Raw genomic sequence first — 18,772 nt, 5'->3', positions numbered from 1 at the left:
TCTCTATCTAAAATTTCAGTGCCTTAGTTTTGGACCTTTTCGCAGACAATATATTGACTATAAAGATCATAATGCATGACTAACTTTTCTAACAAAGTCTTCATGACAAAAGTTTTGAGGATGTAATGTAAATTCGCTTAATTTTCTTGGAAACTTCTTCTCATATCAATTGAACTTACTAACAAAAATATTAACAAATAATAAAATAATAGAAGGGCGTTTTCAAACCTATGCCCTTAGGATATCTATTAATAAAGCATTTATGAATTTTTGTATATATATATATAAAAAAACTGGTTTTTTTATTTTTTATTTTTTTTTTACCGTTATTTCAGTTTTTTATAAAAATATTTTCTAAAATGATTGATTAATGAATGCTTTAAGAGAACCTGTTAAATGGATTATTATATCACGTTTCTTCTACCTCTCAAAGACAATAATATGTCCTTATGGTCACTTTCAACCAATTGATTAAAATGTTGTGTTCACTAGCTTTTACACTCAAGGTCTCCTAGACAAAAGTGAAAAATCAATTGATTAAAAATATTGTGTCAAATAGCTTTTATATATAGTCAAAGTCTCCTAGACAAAACTCAAAAGTGAAGAGGATGTAATTTTCTAACCCTAATTTTGGTTTCTTTGACTGGTTGTCCACTAATTGTAAAACATATAACACACTCTATGCATTAGGTATGAAGATACTGTGGTATAGGTTCAAGTCCCATTAACCAATTTTTAATTTTTAATCAATGGACTAATTACTCCAGGAAAAAAAAAAAAAAAAAAAATCCTTTTGCTCGTTGGCCAATCCATATTTATAAATTTTTGTATATATATATATATATAAAAACTGGTTTTTTTTTTTTTTTTACCGTTATTTCAGTTTTTTATAAAAACTTTTTCTAAAATGATTGATTAATGAATGCTCTAAGAGAACCTGTTAAATGGATTATTATATCACGTTTCTTCTACCTCTCAAAGACAATAATATGTCCTTATGGTCACTTTCAACCAATTGATTAAAATGTTGTGTTGACTAGCTTTTACAGTCAAGGTCTCCTAGACAAAAGTGAAAAATCAATTGATTAAAAATATTGTGTTAAATAGCTTTTATATATAGTCAAAGTCTCCTAGACAAAACTCAAAAGTGAAGAGGATGTCATTTTCTAACCCTAATTTTGGTTTCTTTGACTGGTTGTCCACTAATTGTAAAACATATAACACACTCTATGCATTAGGCATGAAGATACTGTGGTATAGGTTCAAGTCCCGTTAACCAATTTTTAATTTTTAATCAATGGACTAATTACTCCAGGAAAAAAAAAAAAAAATTCCTTTTGCTCGTTGGCCAATCCACTTTCAACTTCGTACTGAAAATTCCAAAAGGGGCGGGGCAGGATCCACTAGCTAGGACAATAAGTATAAATCAATGGTGAGAGTCTGTGAAGCATAATTGGCAATGGCTTGTCATTTAATGTTTATATAGCAATTGACCCCTAGACCGTCTGTCACGGCAACATAATTATCAGTGGGAGAACAAAATTATATTAATACATTTTTATGAATAATAAGTTGGTACTTGGTACCACCTTATTTTCACTCTTAATAAGTTGGCATCATCATATTTCTGCCAATCTATATATAAAATTACCCCAAATTTTAAAGGTGTATATTAAAATTTTGTAAATAAAGATTTAAGTGGAAGCCCAACAGTAATAGCATATTTTTGTGGTGTTCTATGTCTTCTTCTTCTTCTTTTTTTTTTTTCTTTTTTTTCTTTTTGTGAGAATCCTATATCCGTGATTTAAATAAATATTAAATGGATGATAGTTAATGTTTTTTCAAATTTTAACAATGAAGTATATACTTTTCTTTTTCTTTTTTGAGATTGAAATTGTATACTTTATTAAGAAAAAATAGTCATATTAGCTAAAATTACAACATTAAAATCTGGAGAAACACCATCTATTCACACTGAAAACCTTGTGAGCTTGTGACATGTTTATCATAACAAGCAAGATTGTGATCTAGATCATTACTTTATCATCATACATATGAAAAACTGATGTTTTTGAAGGTTTTCGTAAGGATTTTTGCATCTCCTGAATGATGCAAAAGAATTTTCTTTATTTCGGAATGAGTTGATGATCACCTTTGAATCTCCCTCAAGAAATACTGACGTAAGACCAATCTCTTATGCGAAAATCATAGTTATTACAGGAGGAATTATCTAATTGGATTTTTATTTTGTTGATCGTGATTTTGTGGTGATTATATTATCTGTTAGGGCTAAATACTATTGTTGAGTACCAACAGATTCTACTGTAAATTTTAAGAGCATTCTCATCAGCTGTTTAAAAAAAAAAAAGTCATTTTAACACACCAAAAGCCTACTTTATGATTTTACCACATCATTTTATAATATCTCATTTATCAGATGTTTTATCCTTCAATTCTATACATTAAAATAATGTATTAACTCCTCCCTATCATTATCAACAACAACAATGGCACAACCACCACTGCCGCAACAACGGCCACCAACAACTACTGCCGCAACAACACTGACAGCCACCACCAGCACAAACCCACATCCACCAATGCCACCTTAAAATAAATAAAATAAAATAAAAAAATCCACAACAACCCACCACATTCAAAAACCCACATACAAATCCACCAAATCAAACAATCCCACATCCCAAACCCACCACTGGCACAAACCCACATCCACCAAATCAAACAAACCCACATCCACTGGCACAAATCTGAATCTTTGAACCAGACAAAGATCGGCGTGGCGTGATGTGGTGGTCAAACAAACCGATGTGGCATGATGAGATCAAACCGGCGTGGCGTGATGAGATCAAATCCACCAAATCAAACAAACTGGTGTGGCGTGATAAGATTGGCGTGACGTGGTGTGGTGGTCAGTGGTGTGGCGTGGTGGTTAGTGGCGTGGCATGGTGAGATCAGGGATTAGAGAACCAGACACAGAGAGAGAGAGAGAGAGAGAGAGAGAGAGAGAGAGAGAGAGAGAGAGAGAGAGAGAGAGAGAGAGAGAGAGAGGAAGAGAGAGATATTGATGTACGGTAGAGAGCCGTCTCATAATTTGAGACAGTACTGGTAGCATGTTGCATAATTTTGACATATTTGGAACACCTCATGAGGCTTGAATAGTAGTGTTTTAGTGTGTCAAATGCCAAATATTTGGCATTTGACACACCTGATGGTAGTGCTCTAAGTGTTTAAACTAAATAAATCATAAAAATTCTTACCCCGCCAAAGAAGCCAAATATAATAGATATATCAAAAGTAAATTTGTAACGTGAATAACACTTATCAAATGTAACACGCTTTGGAAGTTACAATATTCAGACAAATTTTCTTTCCAAATTAGATTTTTAAATTCCCTTTATATTTTTTTATTAGATGTGAAATTTGAAAAAAAAAAAAATTCAAGAAGATCAATGATCAAATGTTTAAATTTTAAGTTTTAAGTTTTTGTAATCTTAAATATTTATGCATAAAAAATTCGTTTAAAGATCGAATAGTAATTAATATCTGATTTGAATGAAATTCAATGTACATATTAAGAACATAAATAATGGTTAGATTTTCAAAATATATAATTATGTTATTTTTTAGTGGGAGTTTGAAGGAATAGAAGAATGCGTCCATAACATATTCATGACAATTTCACAACAAATCATAGGTGTAAGTTGTTATTAGTTTTAGTTTAAACATATCATTGAAATTACTTTTTTACCATCGACACCAACTCATAACAATTTATCACTTATAATTTTGATGTTAAAATGTTGTGAATATGTTTAGAGAAAAACTTTATCCTAAAATCTTCACAGAGTTTTTAGAAGTGATTTCACAATGTAATTTTTAAAATTCTATTTATCCATTATGAAATAACTGTTCATAATGAGTTAAATTTATATATATATATATATATATATATATATATATATATATATATATATATATATATANGAGAGAGAGAGAGAGAGAGAGAGAGAGATGTGTTGCAGATGAAGAGAGAGATATTTGATGGGAGGAGAGAGAAAGTAATTAAATAAGCACAAATATTTTTGGCATTGATGTCCGTACCGTCTCATATTTGAGATAGTACTGTAGCATATTGCATAATTTTGACACATTTGAAACACCTCATGAGGCTTGAATAGTAGTGTTTAGTGTGTCAAATGCAAATATTTGCTATATATATATATATAAAATTTAACATTGCTTAGAGTTACACTGCCTAATAAATTGTTATAGAATTTATGTTTTGAAAATTCTACTATTGGATTACATGTTCTATATACTCTTAACATTTTTGTCAATTTTCATATCAATTGAATATTATTTACCATTCGATCTATAAACTCATATTTTATGCATTAGTTTAAACTATAAAAACTTGAATTTAAATAATTGATTGGTGATATGACTATTAATCTTTGATCACCTTGAAATTTTGTAAGCATGGAGAATATACGAAAATAATGTAATTTAATGGTGGATTTATCAAAATTCGCATTTTATAAAAAAATATTAAGTGATGTAAAATTGCTTAGAATTATACAAAGTGTAACTTAAACTCAACCATATATATATATATATATGGTTATGTTCAAGTTATACTTGGTGTAACTCTAAACAATGTTACACCACCCAATAAATTGTTATAGAATTCATATTTTGAAAATTCCACCATTGAATTCCATGATCTATATGTTTTTAACATTTATGCCAATTTTCATATCAATTAGATATTATTTACCGTTTGATCTATTAACTCATCTTTTAGACATTATTTTAAACTACAAAAACTTGAATTTAAACAATTGATTGATGACATGACTATTAGTCTTTGATCACCTCAAAATTTTGCAAACATCGAGAATATACGAAAATAATATAATCTAATAGTGGGTTTATCATATATATATATAGTTGGGTTCAAGTTACATCTGATGTAACTTTAAGAAATGTTACACAACTTAATATTTTTTAATTGAATATGAATTTTGACAAACACACCATTAGATTAAAAATATTAAGTGGTGTAACATTTAGGAAATTCCCTAGTAACATTTTCAAATATAGAAGAGGGTTTTTAACATTTCCAAATGACACTAAAAGGATGGTGACGATCCTTACGTTGAAGGCGTTTATATCTGCCATTGATTCTCTTTGAATTTACAGGAATGCCATGAGAACTCGCTTCCGGGAATGGAATAGAAGCCTAGAAGGAGGAAGGAAGGTTTTGAATTTGGGGGCTATCAAGGGAAAATGACAATTTGTTTCTATTTGTTTGGTGCAAGTTAGAGAGACAGGCAGTTATGATATTAACGTAAGTTAGAGAGACAGGCAGTTATGATATTAACGTGAAAGCTTCTCTGGCACACTATTGCAGAGTTGTAATCCCAGAGAATGTGAATGTAACAATTTTGTCGCCACTTCTTTTGTTAAATTCTCCATAGTCCACTGTTGGAATTTATTTTTAATAATAAATTACAATAACATCTTATGAGGTTTTAGGAAATGTTAAAAACCCTTTTCTATATTTGAAAATGACACTTTAACGTGCTCTGAAAATGACACTAGTGACATTTCCAGCCTTTGAAAAAAATCATAAAAAATATATTTATGGCTCTAAAATTAATATACTTGGCCCTCCTCTCCCAAGCAATTTACAAGTTGACCCATGAAACTAAAAATAAAAAATAAAAAATAAAAAATTATCAAATCATCCCTGGTTTGGTTGTTCCAAGAATATCAAGAAAAAAAATTTAGCTAAACATTTGGATAATTTACAAATCAGGACAACAAGGAAATATACAAAACAATTCACATATTTAGATAATAATAAAAATCTTTGGACATGGTCTAAGTAAAAAAAAAAATTATAACAAAAAAATTATAAATCCTAGCAAAAAAAAATCACAAAAATCTAATAATCTTTACCAAATTTCTACCTATCATTTGAGAGCTCTTTGTCCCTCTCAAATAACTCCACTCCATAGTCATAGAAACAACTTCTATGCTGCTAATCACTCCATCCACACACCAATTACTGTCACCAGCAACTTGGATCAGTTGGTATCTTTATATCAATCCATGAAAAATTTTATTTTTTTAAAGAGCTACTAATCTTTAACACAACCCGTGGAAAATTTTTATTTTTTTATTTTTGAATGATAGAATTTTATTAATTTTTAATGTTTTATTAACTTTGGGACACACTTGGTATGCATACATAAATATAATACATGTGTGAAATAACAACAATCTACTGTTTTATACCTTATCTAAACTGCCACTAGAGCATGTGTGTGATTAGTTTATTGATAATAAACTTTGTGCCTTAACTAAATTAAGGCAGTGATGGGAAAAGCTTTATTATTTACATAGTTGAAAACTCAAAGTTATCGTTCATTATCATGTGATTGTTTAACAAATCTCTATTTCTTTTCTTTTTTACTACTTTTTCAAAATTGCAATTTTTTAAAGGAAAAGATCTCACATCTTTATGCTACCTCAACCTTAACCAAGTAATTATAGAATAAATAAATATAAAATCCTTAACCAAGACACCAATAATTGTCTCACCCTTTTTTTCGCTGAGTATTAGTGCATGATGTTGATTAACCATTATTTTAGTTGTTTTATTAAAGTAATACTAGAATGGGATTTGAACTTTTAACTATAATTTTTGTATTTTTTTTTTAGAATCTTTTATATATAGCAAAATGAAGTTATTATGTATAGAATTATGTGAAAAGAAGAAATAGATTTAAAAAAAAAAAATTATAATGTGGATAAAATAAAGAATTGGTCTAATCTCAATCAAACCTTGAAAATATCAAGACGTGTCAATTGACTTACAGGACTCTTAATTATAAATATCTATTATTGATTTTTAGGAAAGTAAAAAATACAAAAAAAAAAAAAAAATTAATGCTAATAATGCATTGCTGTCAACCCCAAGTATTAATATTCTGACTTTTTAAAATTTTGGAATAAAGAACTTTGACTCTCCCTAAGTTTGAATCCTGATTCTACCCTGTATTACTGTATAATTGAATTTTAAGAGCCACCTGTATTGACTTGACGTTCATCTGGGTGTGCAGAATAATTTCTCTGTTTGTCTTATTCCTGCTATTCTATAACCCACTGAATGGGTTGAGACTTTTATTGGTCGATGCGGTCAAGTTGATTGTTCCTAACCATAGTCCGGAGTACTACGCTGTCAATGAGTTGAATTGAAAAGACAGGGTTAACTGGATTTCCATAGTTGATTACACAAAATTCCTTTCACAAACAGGTGAAGGTGTTTTTCGACGTACCCATTATTTCCATATAGGTTTGCTTTGAAAGTCCATATGGAACTTGATTAAATTAAAGGTCTCATAAACCATTGTATTAAGTTAGCAAAGTGCAGAACTTTGTCAGCTATTAGATGGAACTATCAAATTTAGAAGGCTTGAATTGAAAAGTTCATGCGATCTTAATGTTCATTTGAATGATTTGTAGTTTATTATTGGTGCTCCACTTCACAGAAATACACATATATTTGTGACCATAGAAGTATAAGTAAGTGTATAGTGCTTAATTTTGAAGGATTAAGAAATGAACAGCATTATATATTTAATTTTTGTCCATAATCGTGTCATTTGAAAAGTATCATATGTCGACCGGACCTTAGTATATTGATGGAAAAAGAGTGAACTAAGAACACAACCATTTGGTCAAGAAAACGTCAAGCACGGACTCACCTAATAAACCAATCAGTGAGTTTATGAAGTGTGAACTGTGGAGAGCAATTGTAAAAGCCACGACGATTTTAGTCTGACCTTTACTCGATCCCTCACAGTTCCTCACGGCAACGCGACCAGTGCATTAATTGTGACAGTAATCAAACAGCGCAATACTATCAATGAGGACAACAACTAGCGTGAACTACACTTTATATTAACTACATTTTATATATGATTAGTTATCAATACGTGGAATGCACCGAAAAGCTATTGATAATAAGATTTAATGAAATTTACAAATAGGAAATTAAGTTAATAATATGCATATTATAGACATTTTGCAAGATAACATTTAAAAAAAAATGAACAATCATAATAAAATAAAATACAATGGGAAGAAATATTTAATTTCTATGCTTTCCATAGTTTAAAAGTGTTGTATAACATAAAACATTATTATGTTGCTAGGACAGATTTTTATAAACTATTAATACTAGACATATGTGCTTCTGTTGTCAATACTCACTACAAGTGCATAGTTACGAAACCTACAAAGTAATTTACAACTCTTAAATTAATAAAACAAAACTACCAAAAGTTATACACACACACTTAGAACTACAACTGTTTGAACACATGCATATATTTTACAACCAAATCTTAATTTTCTCATCAACAACCTTTCAAAACATAAACTGCAAAGATATAAACAAAAACCATGGCATGAGAAGGACACACCAAGCTTCAAATTTGAGTAGCAATGTTAGTTGTGGTAATAATAATATAGACAATTCAAGATATGGAACAATATCAAAATAAATTATAACACTTTATTCCATTATCTTTTATGTTGAATCCAAACAAGCAATTATATGTAAGATTGAATGATAATTTTAATCAACCAAAAACCACATCTTTAGTTAAGAAAGCAAACAAATACTCTAAAGAAAATCAATTCTAAACATAACAAAAGAAGAAGATTAAGAAAGAAAATCTCAAGTACATATGAAAGCAAAAATTGCCGTATAAAATAAAAAAGAAAGAATGTTTCCTTACAAGTTAAGTTTAGGGTTTTGAGTTGGTAGTTGCTAGGGTTTTGAGGTGGGAAGAGAGGAGTTCTAATGCAAGTCTCTCTTTTTTCTTGATCCCAACGACAGTGCTTTTTTTTTTTTTTAATTATTATTATTATTACGTGTCTCACAATATACAATGTATGTTACTTTGATATATCAGGAGTGAGATCTAATTCAACGATCAAAATCTCAGTATTTTGGGCAACCACACGTAATGCTAAAGGAACACATGTTCTCAAGATGAAATTCATAGTCTCTTTGTAGAGATATAAAATATTCTCTTGAGATAAGTTTAATAAGTTTGGTTATTTAGAGTGTTAGACCTAACCACTTTAGTAAAGAGATACAAAGTTTATATTTTATGAAATTTGACTTCATAAATAAATATATATATATGAATAACTTAAAGGTTTAAATCGGGTACTCAAAGATAAAGATATAGTAAGTTTCAAAGTGGCAGTTAGATATTATAACTTTGTATTATTGCGAATATTTTCATGAAGGGGTTAATTGTTTAGATAATAAAGTCTTGGGATTTAATTTTATTAATAAAGTCTAGAGTACAATTATATTTATATAGTGGTATTAAGTATAATTAATAGTAACTTTGGGCGTTTCTCAAAAAAAAAAAAAAATAGTAACTTTGGGCTTGTCAAGAGTTGACAGATAAGCCCAATGCCCATTGAAGTTAGAGCTTTATTTGTCCCTTTGGTCCTATCCCAAACCACACACTAAAGCCCAATTGGGTTGGCCCAAAAGGCTAGCTCAATTAAATAATCAGTTATATATTTTTTTAATATGAGTTATTAAATAAAGTAGCTGTCTTTTGATAGTCATAAAATGTACGTAAGATTAAAAGAGAAAAATACAGTTTTCTCTAATTACATTCTCTCTTAAACAAGTGCGTACTTAATTAATTGATTGAGAGATCACACATCTTGGGCATATGTGAAATTGGGGTGAAGACTGAAAGTCTTCCTAAGTTCGAGCTTCTTTTGTTTTGAATTTCACTGCATCAAGGTACGCCTTTCTATTCTTTGTTTCTAAAATTCTAAATATTGCATGTCATCTCACATGTATGAAGTAGATACTTGTATTGCTTCTGCTATGAGTTTTGTATGAGATGCAAAGCAGTTTTTCCAACATGCTGAACATCTTATCAGCTAAGGAATTTGATGGAGAATTGGGTACCAAGAGGTATGAGTAGGTTAAAGAACTAATGATGTCTGAGGATATTTATGCCAAGCAAGAGTGCGTACAGGGGCGTCTAACGGGCTAAGTGGAAAGGAACATAATTGGATTGTTTTCTTCGGGTGTGTACCCAATTAAATTTCAAGGACTATCACAAATAATCAATATATTGATTTGAAAGGAGTCATAGAATTATAAAAAAAAAAAAAAAAAATAGTAACTTTGGGCTTGTCAAGAGTTGACAGATAAGCCCAATGCCCATTGAAGCTAGAGCTTTATTTTTCCCTTTGGTCCTATCTCAAGCCACACACTAAAGCCCAATTGGGTTGGCCCAAAAGGCTAGCTCAATTAAATAATCAGTTATTTATTTTTTTAATATGAGTTATTAAATAAAGTAGCTGTCTTTTGATAGTCATAAAATGTACGTACGATTAAAAGAGAAAAATACATTTTTCTCTAATTACATTCTCTCTTAAACAACTGCGTACTTAATTAATTGATTGAGAGACCACACATCTTGGGCATATGTAAAATAGAGGTGAAGACTGAAAGTCTTCCCAAGTTTGAACTTCTTTTGTTTTGAATTTCACTGCATCAAGGTACGCCTTTCTATTCTTTGTTTCTAAAATTCTAAATATTGCATGTCATCTCACATGAATGAAGTAGATACTTATATTGCTTCTGCTATGAGTTTTGTATGAGATGCAAAGCAGTTTTTCCAACATGCTGAACATCTTATCAGCTAAGGAATTTGATGGAGAATTGGGTACCAAGAGGTATGAGTAGGTTAAAGAACTAATGATGTCTGAGGATATTTATGCCAAGCAAGAGTGCGTACAGGGGCGTCTAACGGGCTAAGTGGAAAGGAACATAATTGGATTGTTTTCTTCGGGTGTGTACCCAATTAAATTTCAAGGACTATCACAAATAATCAATATATTGATTTGAAAGGAGTCATAGAATTAAATTTTAAGAGCCACCTGTATTGACTTGATGTTCATCTGGGTGTGCAGAATAATTTCTCTGTTTGTCTTATTCCTACTATTCTATAACCCACTGAATGGGTTGAGACTTTTATTGGTCGATGTGGTCAAGTTGATTGTTCCTAACCATAGTCCGGAGTACTATGCTGTCAATGAGTTGAATTGAAAAGACAGGGTTAACTGGATGATTACACAAAATTCCTTTCACAAACAGGTGAAGGTGTTTTTCTACGTACCCATTATTTCCATATAGGTTTGCTTTGAAAGTCCATATGGAACTTGATTAAATTAAAAGGTCTCACAAACCATTGTATTAAGCTAGCAAAGTGCAGAACTTTGTCAGCTATTACATGGAACTATCAAATTTAGAAGCTAGGCTTGAAAAGTTCATGGGATCTCAATGTTCATTTGAATGTTTTGTAGTTTATTATTGGTGTTCTACTTCACAGAAATACACATATATTCATGACCATAGAAGTATAAATAAGTATAAAGAGTATAGTGCTTAATTTTGAAGGATTAAGAACTGAACACAATTATATATTTAATTTTTGTCCATAATCGTGTCATTTGAAAAGAGTGTGAACTAAGAACACAACCATTTGGTCAAGAAAACGTCAAGCACGGACTCACTTAATAAACCAATCAATGAATTTGTGAAGTGTGAACTGTGGGGTGCAATTGTAAAAGCCACCAGGATTTTAGTCTGACCTTTACTCGATCCCTCACAGTTCCTCACGGCAACGCGACCAGTGCATTAATTGTGAGAGTAATCAAACCGCGCAATACTATCAATGAGGGCAACAACTAGCATCAACTACACTTTATATATATTAACTACATTTTATAGATGACTAACAACAGACTTACACGATACGTGAGGATAAATAATTATTTTATATTGTAATATATGTATTAATTTATTTTTTGAAATTTCTTGAAGATAATTTGTTCTCCCTAGATTCTCAACAAAAAGAAAAAAAAAAAAAATTGTTCTCCTTAAAAATTAAATAATTTATATTCAGTCCAATTAGGTCTAATTCAGTCTAATTTGATCCACTTGGTCCAATTCTGTCCACTCACACAATTTCAGTCCCCTTCTGTCTATTATAGACTAATTGAGCCTTAAATTGATTCTTTTTGTAGGTTTTCTTTTCAAGTTTAGCTCAAAAATTCATTTTTTTCTTAAATTTTGAGTTGAAAAGTATGAAATTATATTTTATTTGGGCTAAATTCTTTAGTTTTGAGTTAAAAAATACAATGAAAATAGACATTAGAAATTTGAAATATGAGCCCTAAAAATGAAATAAAAATTATAGAGAGAGAGAGAGAGAGAGAGAGAGAGAGAGAGAGAGAGATAGAGAGAAGAGAGAGAGAGAGAGAGAGAGTGATATAAGGTAAATAGTAGTAGGGAAATGAAAATGTAAAAGGAATGGAAAAATTAGAGAAAGTATAACAATAAGTTGAGAAATTAATAAGAAAAAAAAAAAAAACTAATTTTGGTGGCTGTATGTTTGTTATANAAATATTCAAAATTCTTATTTGGCCACACTAGTTCTATTCGGTCCATTCCGTCCTCTTTGGTCTAATTTGGTCATATTCGGTTTGTACGATCTTAATCCGTCCGTTAGTCCTATTTAGTCTACTTTGTCCACTAAAGTTCTATTCGGTCCACTTGGGTCTATTTGGTCTTATTCCATCTACATTGGTCCTATTCAGTCCATTCTATCCACTTTGGTTCTACTTGATCCTATTCAATTCAAATTGGTCCTATTCGATTCATTCTAACCACTTTGGTTCACTTCAGTTCTATTCAGTCCACACTGGTTCTATTCAATCCAATTTGGTCATATTTGGTCCATATCGTCCTAATCGATCCATTTTGTCCTATTTAGTCCACTCTGTCCACTAAAGTTCTATTTGGTCTGCATTCAATCTTATTCAGTCCACTTCAGTCCCTTCGCTCTACACTGGCTTTATTCGGTCTACTTTTGTCCTATTCCTCCACATTCGTCCTATTCAGTCCATCTGTCCACTTCAGTCCTATTTGGGCCATTTTGTCCACTTTAGTCCTATCCTGTCTACGTTAGTCCTATTTCTTCCATTTTGTCCACTTCAGTCCAATTCAGTCCACACTGGTCCTATTCGGTCCAATCTGTCCACTTCAGTCATATTTGGTCCTCTTCGCTCCGTTTTGTCCACTTTGGTCCTAATCTGTCCATTCATTCTTATTTGGTCAACTTTGGTCCTATTTGGTGTTCCATTTGGTCCAATTTGTCCATTTAGGCCACTTCCACTTCGATCTATTTTTGTGCACTCACATAATGAGAAAAAATATGTTTGGGTTGAAAGCACTTATTCTGAATCCAAATTTATTAAAAAATATATATATTATTCTCAAACTTGTAATGTCTAAAATCTTAAGCATAATATTTATTATTACTATGATTTTGTTAAGCTCATTCATTAATGTAGCATTTCAATCCATTTCGGTACGGCTAAATTTAAGTAAGTCTTTCTAAACATAAAATAGACACAAATATAATTTTTAAAACATTTATTCATTTGTTTTAACATCCTTACTTTTAAATGAATTGCATGAGGTTGATTATACATTTAAGCAATAGGTGTGTGTGTGTGGGGGGGGGGGGGGTAATTTTTATTTAAAAAATTTTCATTCTTTTGAAAGAGATTATCATAATAATCAAAACTACTCATATCAAACTTATACTGAATATGTATAATTTATTCTTTAAATTTTATTGTAGAGAGAGAAAGACTACTTGTGATGGGGAACAAAAAAATATAACACCAAAATGTATGAACGGTCCCAAAATAAAGCTTTAAAAAACTAATTTTGGTGGCTGTATGTTTGTTATAGTTTCATTAAAAAAAAAAAACTATTATTGTTTTTAATTCCTTTCCTATATAATTAATAATGTTAAACAAAAAAAAAGAAAAAAGAAAGAAGAAGAAGTCATGTTAACCTGTTTTTTAACAACAAAAACCAATTATTTTCTTGGCTTTATGATGAAGAGCAATCATCATAAAGCAAACGTGATAAGCTGAAATTCAATCATATTTACTTTCTTGGTTGGATGATAGAAAACAATTATCATAAAATGGATGCTATATGTTGAAATTCTTTCTTATCTATCAACCCAAAAAAAAAAAAAATTAACCTCAATGTTTGTCAATTAAATCAATTAGTAAAAGTCATTTTACTTGAATAATTAAAGTATTTACCAAGTCAAAATTGCTCATATTTTCAATTGTCAATTTAGAAGTTGGTAGGTTAGTGACACTTTGGAAATTGCTATTCTTTTCAATTGATCTGCTAGTATTGGAGGTTTTCAAAAATTTTAATTTTTTTCCACAATCTAGCAAGTTGAAATTGCTCATATTTTCATTCTTAAGTTCAAGTGTATTATGCCAAGAAAATAGTTACATTTGACTTTTAAAAAATTGCATGTTCATTGATTTTCCATCGAGAATCTAGGACGAACAATTAATCGGGCGAAATATTCAAATACTATATGCATCAAAGTTGCAAAATGATCTTTATTTTAACTAATACCTAGCAAATACATGCAAGTATTGCAGTTTAACTATAAAATATTATTAGGCATTTCTCCTTTTCATTATGATAAACTTTATCCACCATTTCTTTATCTCTCTTTCAGCCTTGCGATATAATCTGAATGTTCTTTTGGATTATCAATATTATCGGATGGTTTAAATATTACTAATTGTCATAGTAATTGGTAAAAATAATCACAGAAAGTTCAAGAAATATTTATATTACTCAATATATGTTAGGTCTCAAAACTAAATATAGTGGTTCTAAGGTTTGAACGTGATCTAATAGTGTTTTAGAATTTAACGTTAAGTTGTCTATTTTTAAGTAAAATAAAATAAATAAAAAGATGGATTTGAAATAAGTTTTGATTAATAAAATATATGTGGAATAATTTTAATATAATTTGAATTGAATTTGAGATCTATATTTTTTAATAAATTCAAATTTAGAATAGGTACTCTCAACCGAAAGATCAAAATGATCCAAATAAACCGAATCGGACTGAATGGACCAAAGTAGATTGAAGTGGACTGAATAGACCAAATTAAATAGAATGGACAGAAGCGGACCAAAATTGGCTGAAATGGACAGGATTGACCGAAAAGGACTGGGATAGACCAAAATGGAAAAAATAGACTGAAATGGACTGAAACAGACTGAATTGGACCAAATGCAAAGAAACGACACACATAAAAAAGAATTGACGTTTTATATACTATTAAGTTTAAAAAAAAAAAAAATAACGATTTCGAGTTTTCATCCCAGCTAGTGACAATCACTAATTATAAATTTATAAGTTCTCATTATTATGACATTAACTATTTGTATCTATGTGCATCAACCATTTGTGTCATTTTTCTTCTTATTTTTGTTTAACCATAGCCTTTTTTAATAAAGGCAAAATACAATGTTGGGTATACTGCATTTCTGCTCACCCAATGAAATAGACCAATATAAACCGGCTGAATCTTTTGCTCTCTCTCACAGGCTGAAACTTTTGTAGGAAAATTGGTTTTGTTCCCAACACTTATTTTTGGCTTGATCTTGCTTGTTGTGTTTCAGTTTAGCTTGTATCGAATCTGTTTGATGAAATGCATGAGAGGAACTTGGTTTGAGAGAGAGAGAGAGAGAGAGAGTCCCACAGATAAAGTCTTCTCTAGATGTGATAATTTGGGAACTTTTCCCATTCTTTTATTATATAATCCCTGGCTTGCAAAATTGTCGTAGATTTCATGTATAGCATTTCAGTTTGCCATAACCATAAGGCTCAAGTTTGTGGGTAAGTGTTATGTCCTCCCTTTTTTATCTGTACTATAGATGGGTCTTGTGGGTGTGACTGCTGATACAGACCTCAGTGGTGAATGTACTAAGGGTAAACAAAGTTAGTAGCTCACCACCATTTCACATTTGTTTGACAACTGAGATCCTCAAGATCACTAGTTGCCTTTTAAAGACAAAATAGGAGATTTCCCAAAGTGTCCACCTTGTGCTTGGAACCCCTATAAGTTTGTTTAGGAGAGATTTAAAAATATTCAAGTACGAAACTTTTAAGCTGCTGACGGATTTTCCGGTAGAGCTTGTTGTAAGACATATCTAATGACTCTAATGAATTAATGAATAGTTTATGCAATCAGGTTCTGCTTCTCCAGCTTTATCTACATTTTGATGCAAAATGGTGCTTTAAAACATGGTTTCTAGTACTCGGCTTTATTTGTAAATTTCTACATATATCTAGTTGAAGAAATTGTGGATTTATACTTATATATGTTTTCTGGTAGACTAATACAAGTAAAGAATAATGATAATACGACTATTTTGGAAATTATTGCTACTACAACATAACACTCTATATAGGAAAGCTAAAAGCTTTAGATTGAGACGCTGTTGGGAATTCCCTTGAAAGTAAGTCCTTCTTCACTGGTAGGACAGAGCAAAGTGTATGGCATCTTCACTGGACCAGCACGGTTCTTTAATTTCTCATCCTTGTTCCTCTTCGTTATTCTATCCTCAACTTCTTTCAGGTTCTTTCCAAATTTTTTAAAGGCTTCTATTGGTTCTGTGTCTGAGGTCCAGTCAAGACTGTCTCTTTGTCCAAGAAAAATCTCATCAGATGAGTGCCTTGACAAGATTTCTACAAGGGAAATGCCGAGAACAGACTCAAACTGGGAAGTAAATATTTTCAGGAGAGCTTTTTCAGGGTGAGACTTAAGCTCCTCATAGTCAGAAGTGCCTTCTTCCGGCATGAAGTGACGGCTCATTGCTGGGCGGTTTGGGGGGTAACCTCCATAAGGGTACTGTCCAAAGTTGATAGCTGCATGGAGGGCTGAAGCAATCCATATGATAGTAGTGCATGTTTCGATTAACTCTTCTCGAGTCTGCATTTTAGGCCACCAGGGCTCATCTTTTTTGTCACCATGACCCTCCTCTCTCAGTTCGTTCCACCAGGACTGGAGTTCAGAGTCATCTCGGACCATGTCATCAGTCTTGTAATAGAAGGAGCAGTAGTTTTCAACCCATGTTTTAATTGCTGACCAGATTTCCAGCCCATCAACAGCATACGGGTAATCCTCTATCAGCAGGCGCAGACCATGTGGGGAATTCACATCCTTAACTGCTATTCCTCTGTGAATAAAGAAAAGGAGAAGCTTGTACTGAGATATGACATGAACAAATATATAGTTTAGGTTAGACCATGTTAGCATTTTATATACCAAACTCCTAAGCCCTTAGTTGCTCAACCTTTCTAAACATCATGTGGTAGTGTGAAGTGTAATTTAGCCAGTTCCTAGTTTTTTTAATAGCAGTTTTACTGAGGGATTTGTTCATAATGCATTTCTGTTCTTTAGTTACTATTTTCAATGACATATGAACCATGGATTTTTCACCCCTTTCTGGACTATAAGCTATACCTCTTGATGAGATCAGCAGGGAGTGCTTGTTCAGGAAAAACCCAGTTTTTATAAACTTTTGATGACATCTCCATAGAATACTTTCTTGTAAATACTGTTGACTCCAGGGCACCATTAGCATTAATGAGGACCTGTCGGGCCAATGCATTTACATTCATGGTGTCACGGAAGTGAGGATGTAACAGTTTATAAATTGGGTGAAGCACGCTCAACTGCCTATTGGTTGCTATCACAAATGGCTCAATTGCTGCATGGGTATTTAACCTGTGATCGCAATTAAAGTTATTTAAAACCCATTTCAAAATATGAACTGAAATAAATTTGCTGAAACTTCATCAAAATCATACCAGTGACTCATGAGCTGGTGATAACCGGAGTCATTCACAACGACATAAGATTTAGCCAGTTGCCAAATGAAATTTTGGACACCTTCTTCAGCTGGGGTATATACTTTGCTCATGGCTCCAAATTGGTCTCCATCAGGATGGGGCAAGCTCAATTCAATTGCTAATGGCTTCAAAGTCCCATCCTCATTCAAAAAAAGGATTGTCCTGCTGGCGTAGATCTTTGTGGAAGTCTTGTTTATCCTACTCAGGTATGGCATTAGTGTATCATGATGATCTAGTATGAATAGCTTGTTGCTCTTGATTGCCTATTAAACAAATTGAATTTTGTTATCATGGTTTATTATCTGTGGAATAACTGTTGACTAATGTCAAACAATGAATTAGAAACGTTACCTCATCTATGGAGAGCCCATTTAAGTATTTCTCGATGTGCTCTTTGGTTATGGCACTGGTTTGATGACCATATACTTTACTATCCAACTTGCTGGTTGGGGGGAATTCCTGTAGTTGAATTAGAAGTGGTTATGTTTAAAGATTGAAAACCATGATCTTGGTTAAGCTGTTGAGAAGATGGATGAAGAGAAACTCAACTGTGACATCCCAAATAAGGATTTCAAATTCATTATTTTTCATTTTTATTTATTTTTCAAAAAAAGAAAGTAGAAAATAAATAATGAAGGGTTTAAAGTTTACTTGGAGACGACAGATGGTGACAGGGTTTACTCCAGCCAGCATTTCTCTTGCAAATTCTTCATCAGTCTTCCAAGCAGATCTATCCTCTGGTCCAAATCATCAAAGAACCAAGTTTAAGTGAAGGGGAATAGTAGAAAAAAGAACAAATGTAACAAGATCTGATATATTATTTGCACATTAAGGCACAAGTCCATCCCCCCCCCCCCCCCCCCACACCC

At 31.5% G+C, this 18,772-nt stretch overlaps 1 protein-coding gene across 1 annotated transcript in view; it reads right to left on the bottom strand.

Annotated features, from left to right (window-relative positions):
* Positions 1-16,337: 16,337 nt before the first annotated feature.
* The window catches only part of LOC111995669 (probable linoleate 9S-lipoxygenase 5), a gene marked incomplete in the record, with an annotated part of 7,931 nt that continues 5,496 nt past the window's right edge, over positions 16,338-18,772 (bottom strand). Inside the window, 5 exon segments of the mRNA XM_065776275.1 lie at positions 16,338-17,227; positions 17,515-17,778; positions 17,862-18,166; positions 18,255-18,362; positions 18,555-18,640. Coding sequence (XP_065632347.1) covers positions 16,474-17,227; positions 17,515-17,778; positions 17,862-18,166; positions 18,255-18,362; positions 18,555-18,640 — 1,517 coding nt within the window.

The sequence above is a fragment of the Quercus suber genome, unplaced genomic scaffold (genome assembly GCF_002906115.3).
Source record: "Quercus suber isolate HL8 unplaced genomic scaffold, Cork oak 2.0 scaffold_131, whole genome shotgun sequence".
NCBI classification, from domain to species: domain Eukaryota; kingdom Viridiplantae; phylum Streptophyta; class Magnoliopsida; order Fagales; family Fagaceae; genus Quercus; species Quercus suber.
Note: the sequence above shows the minus strand (reverse complement) of the source record. Positions and strands in the feature narration are given on the sequence as shown.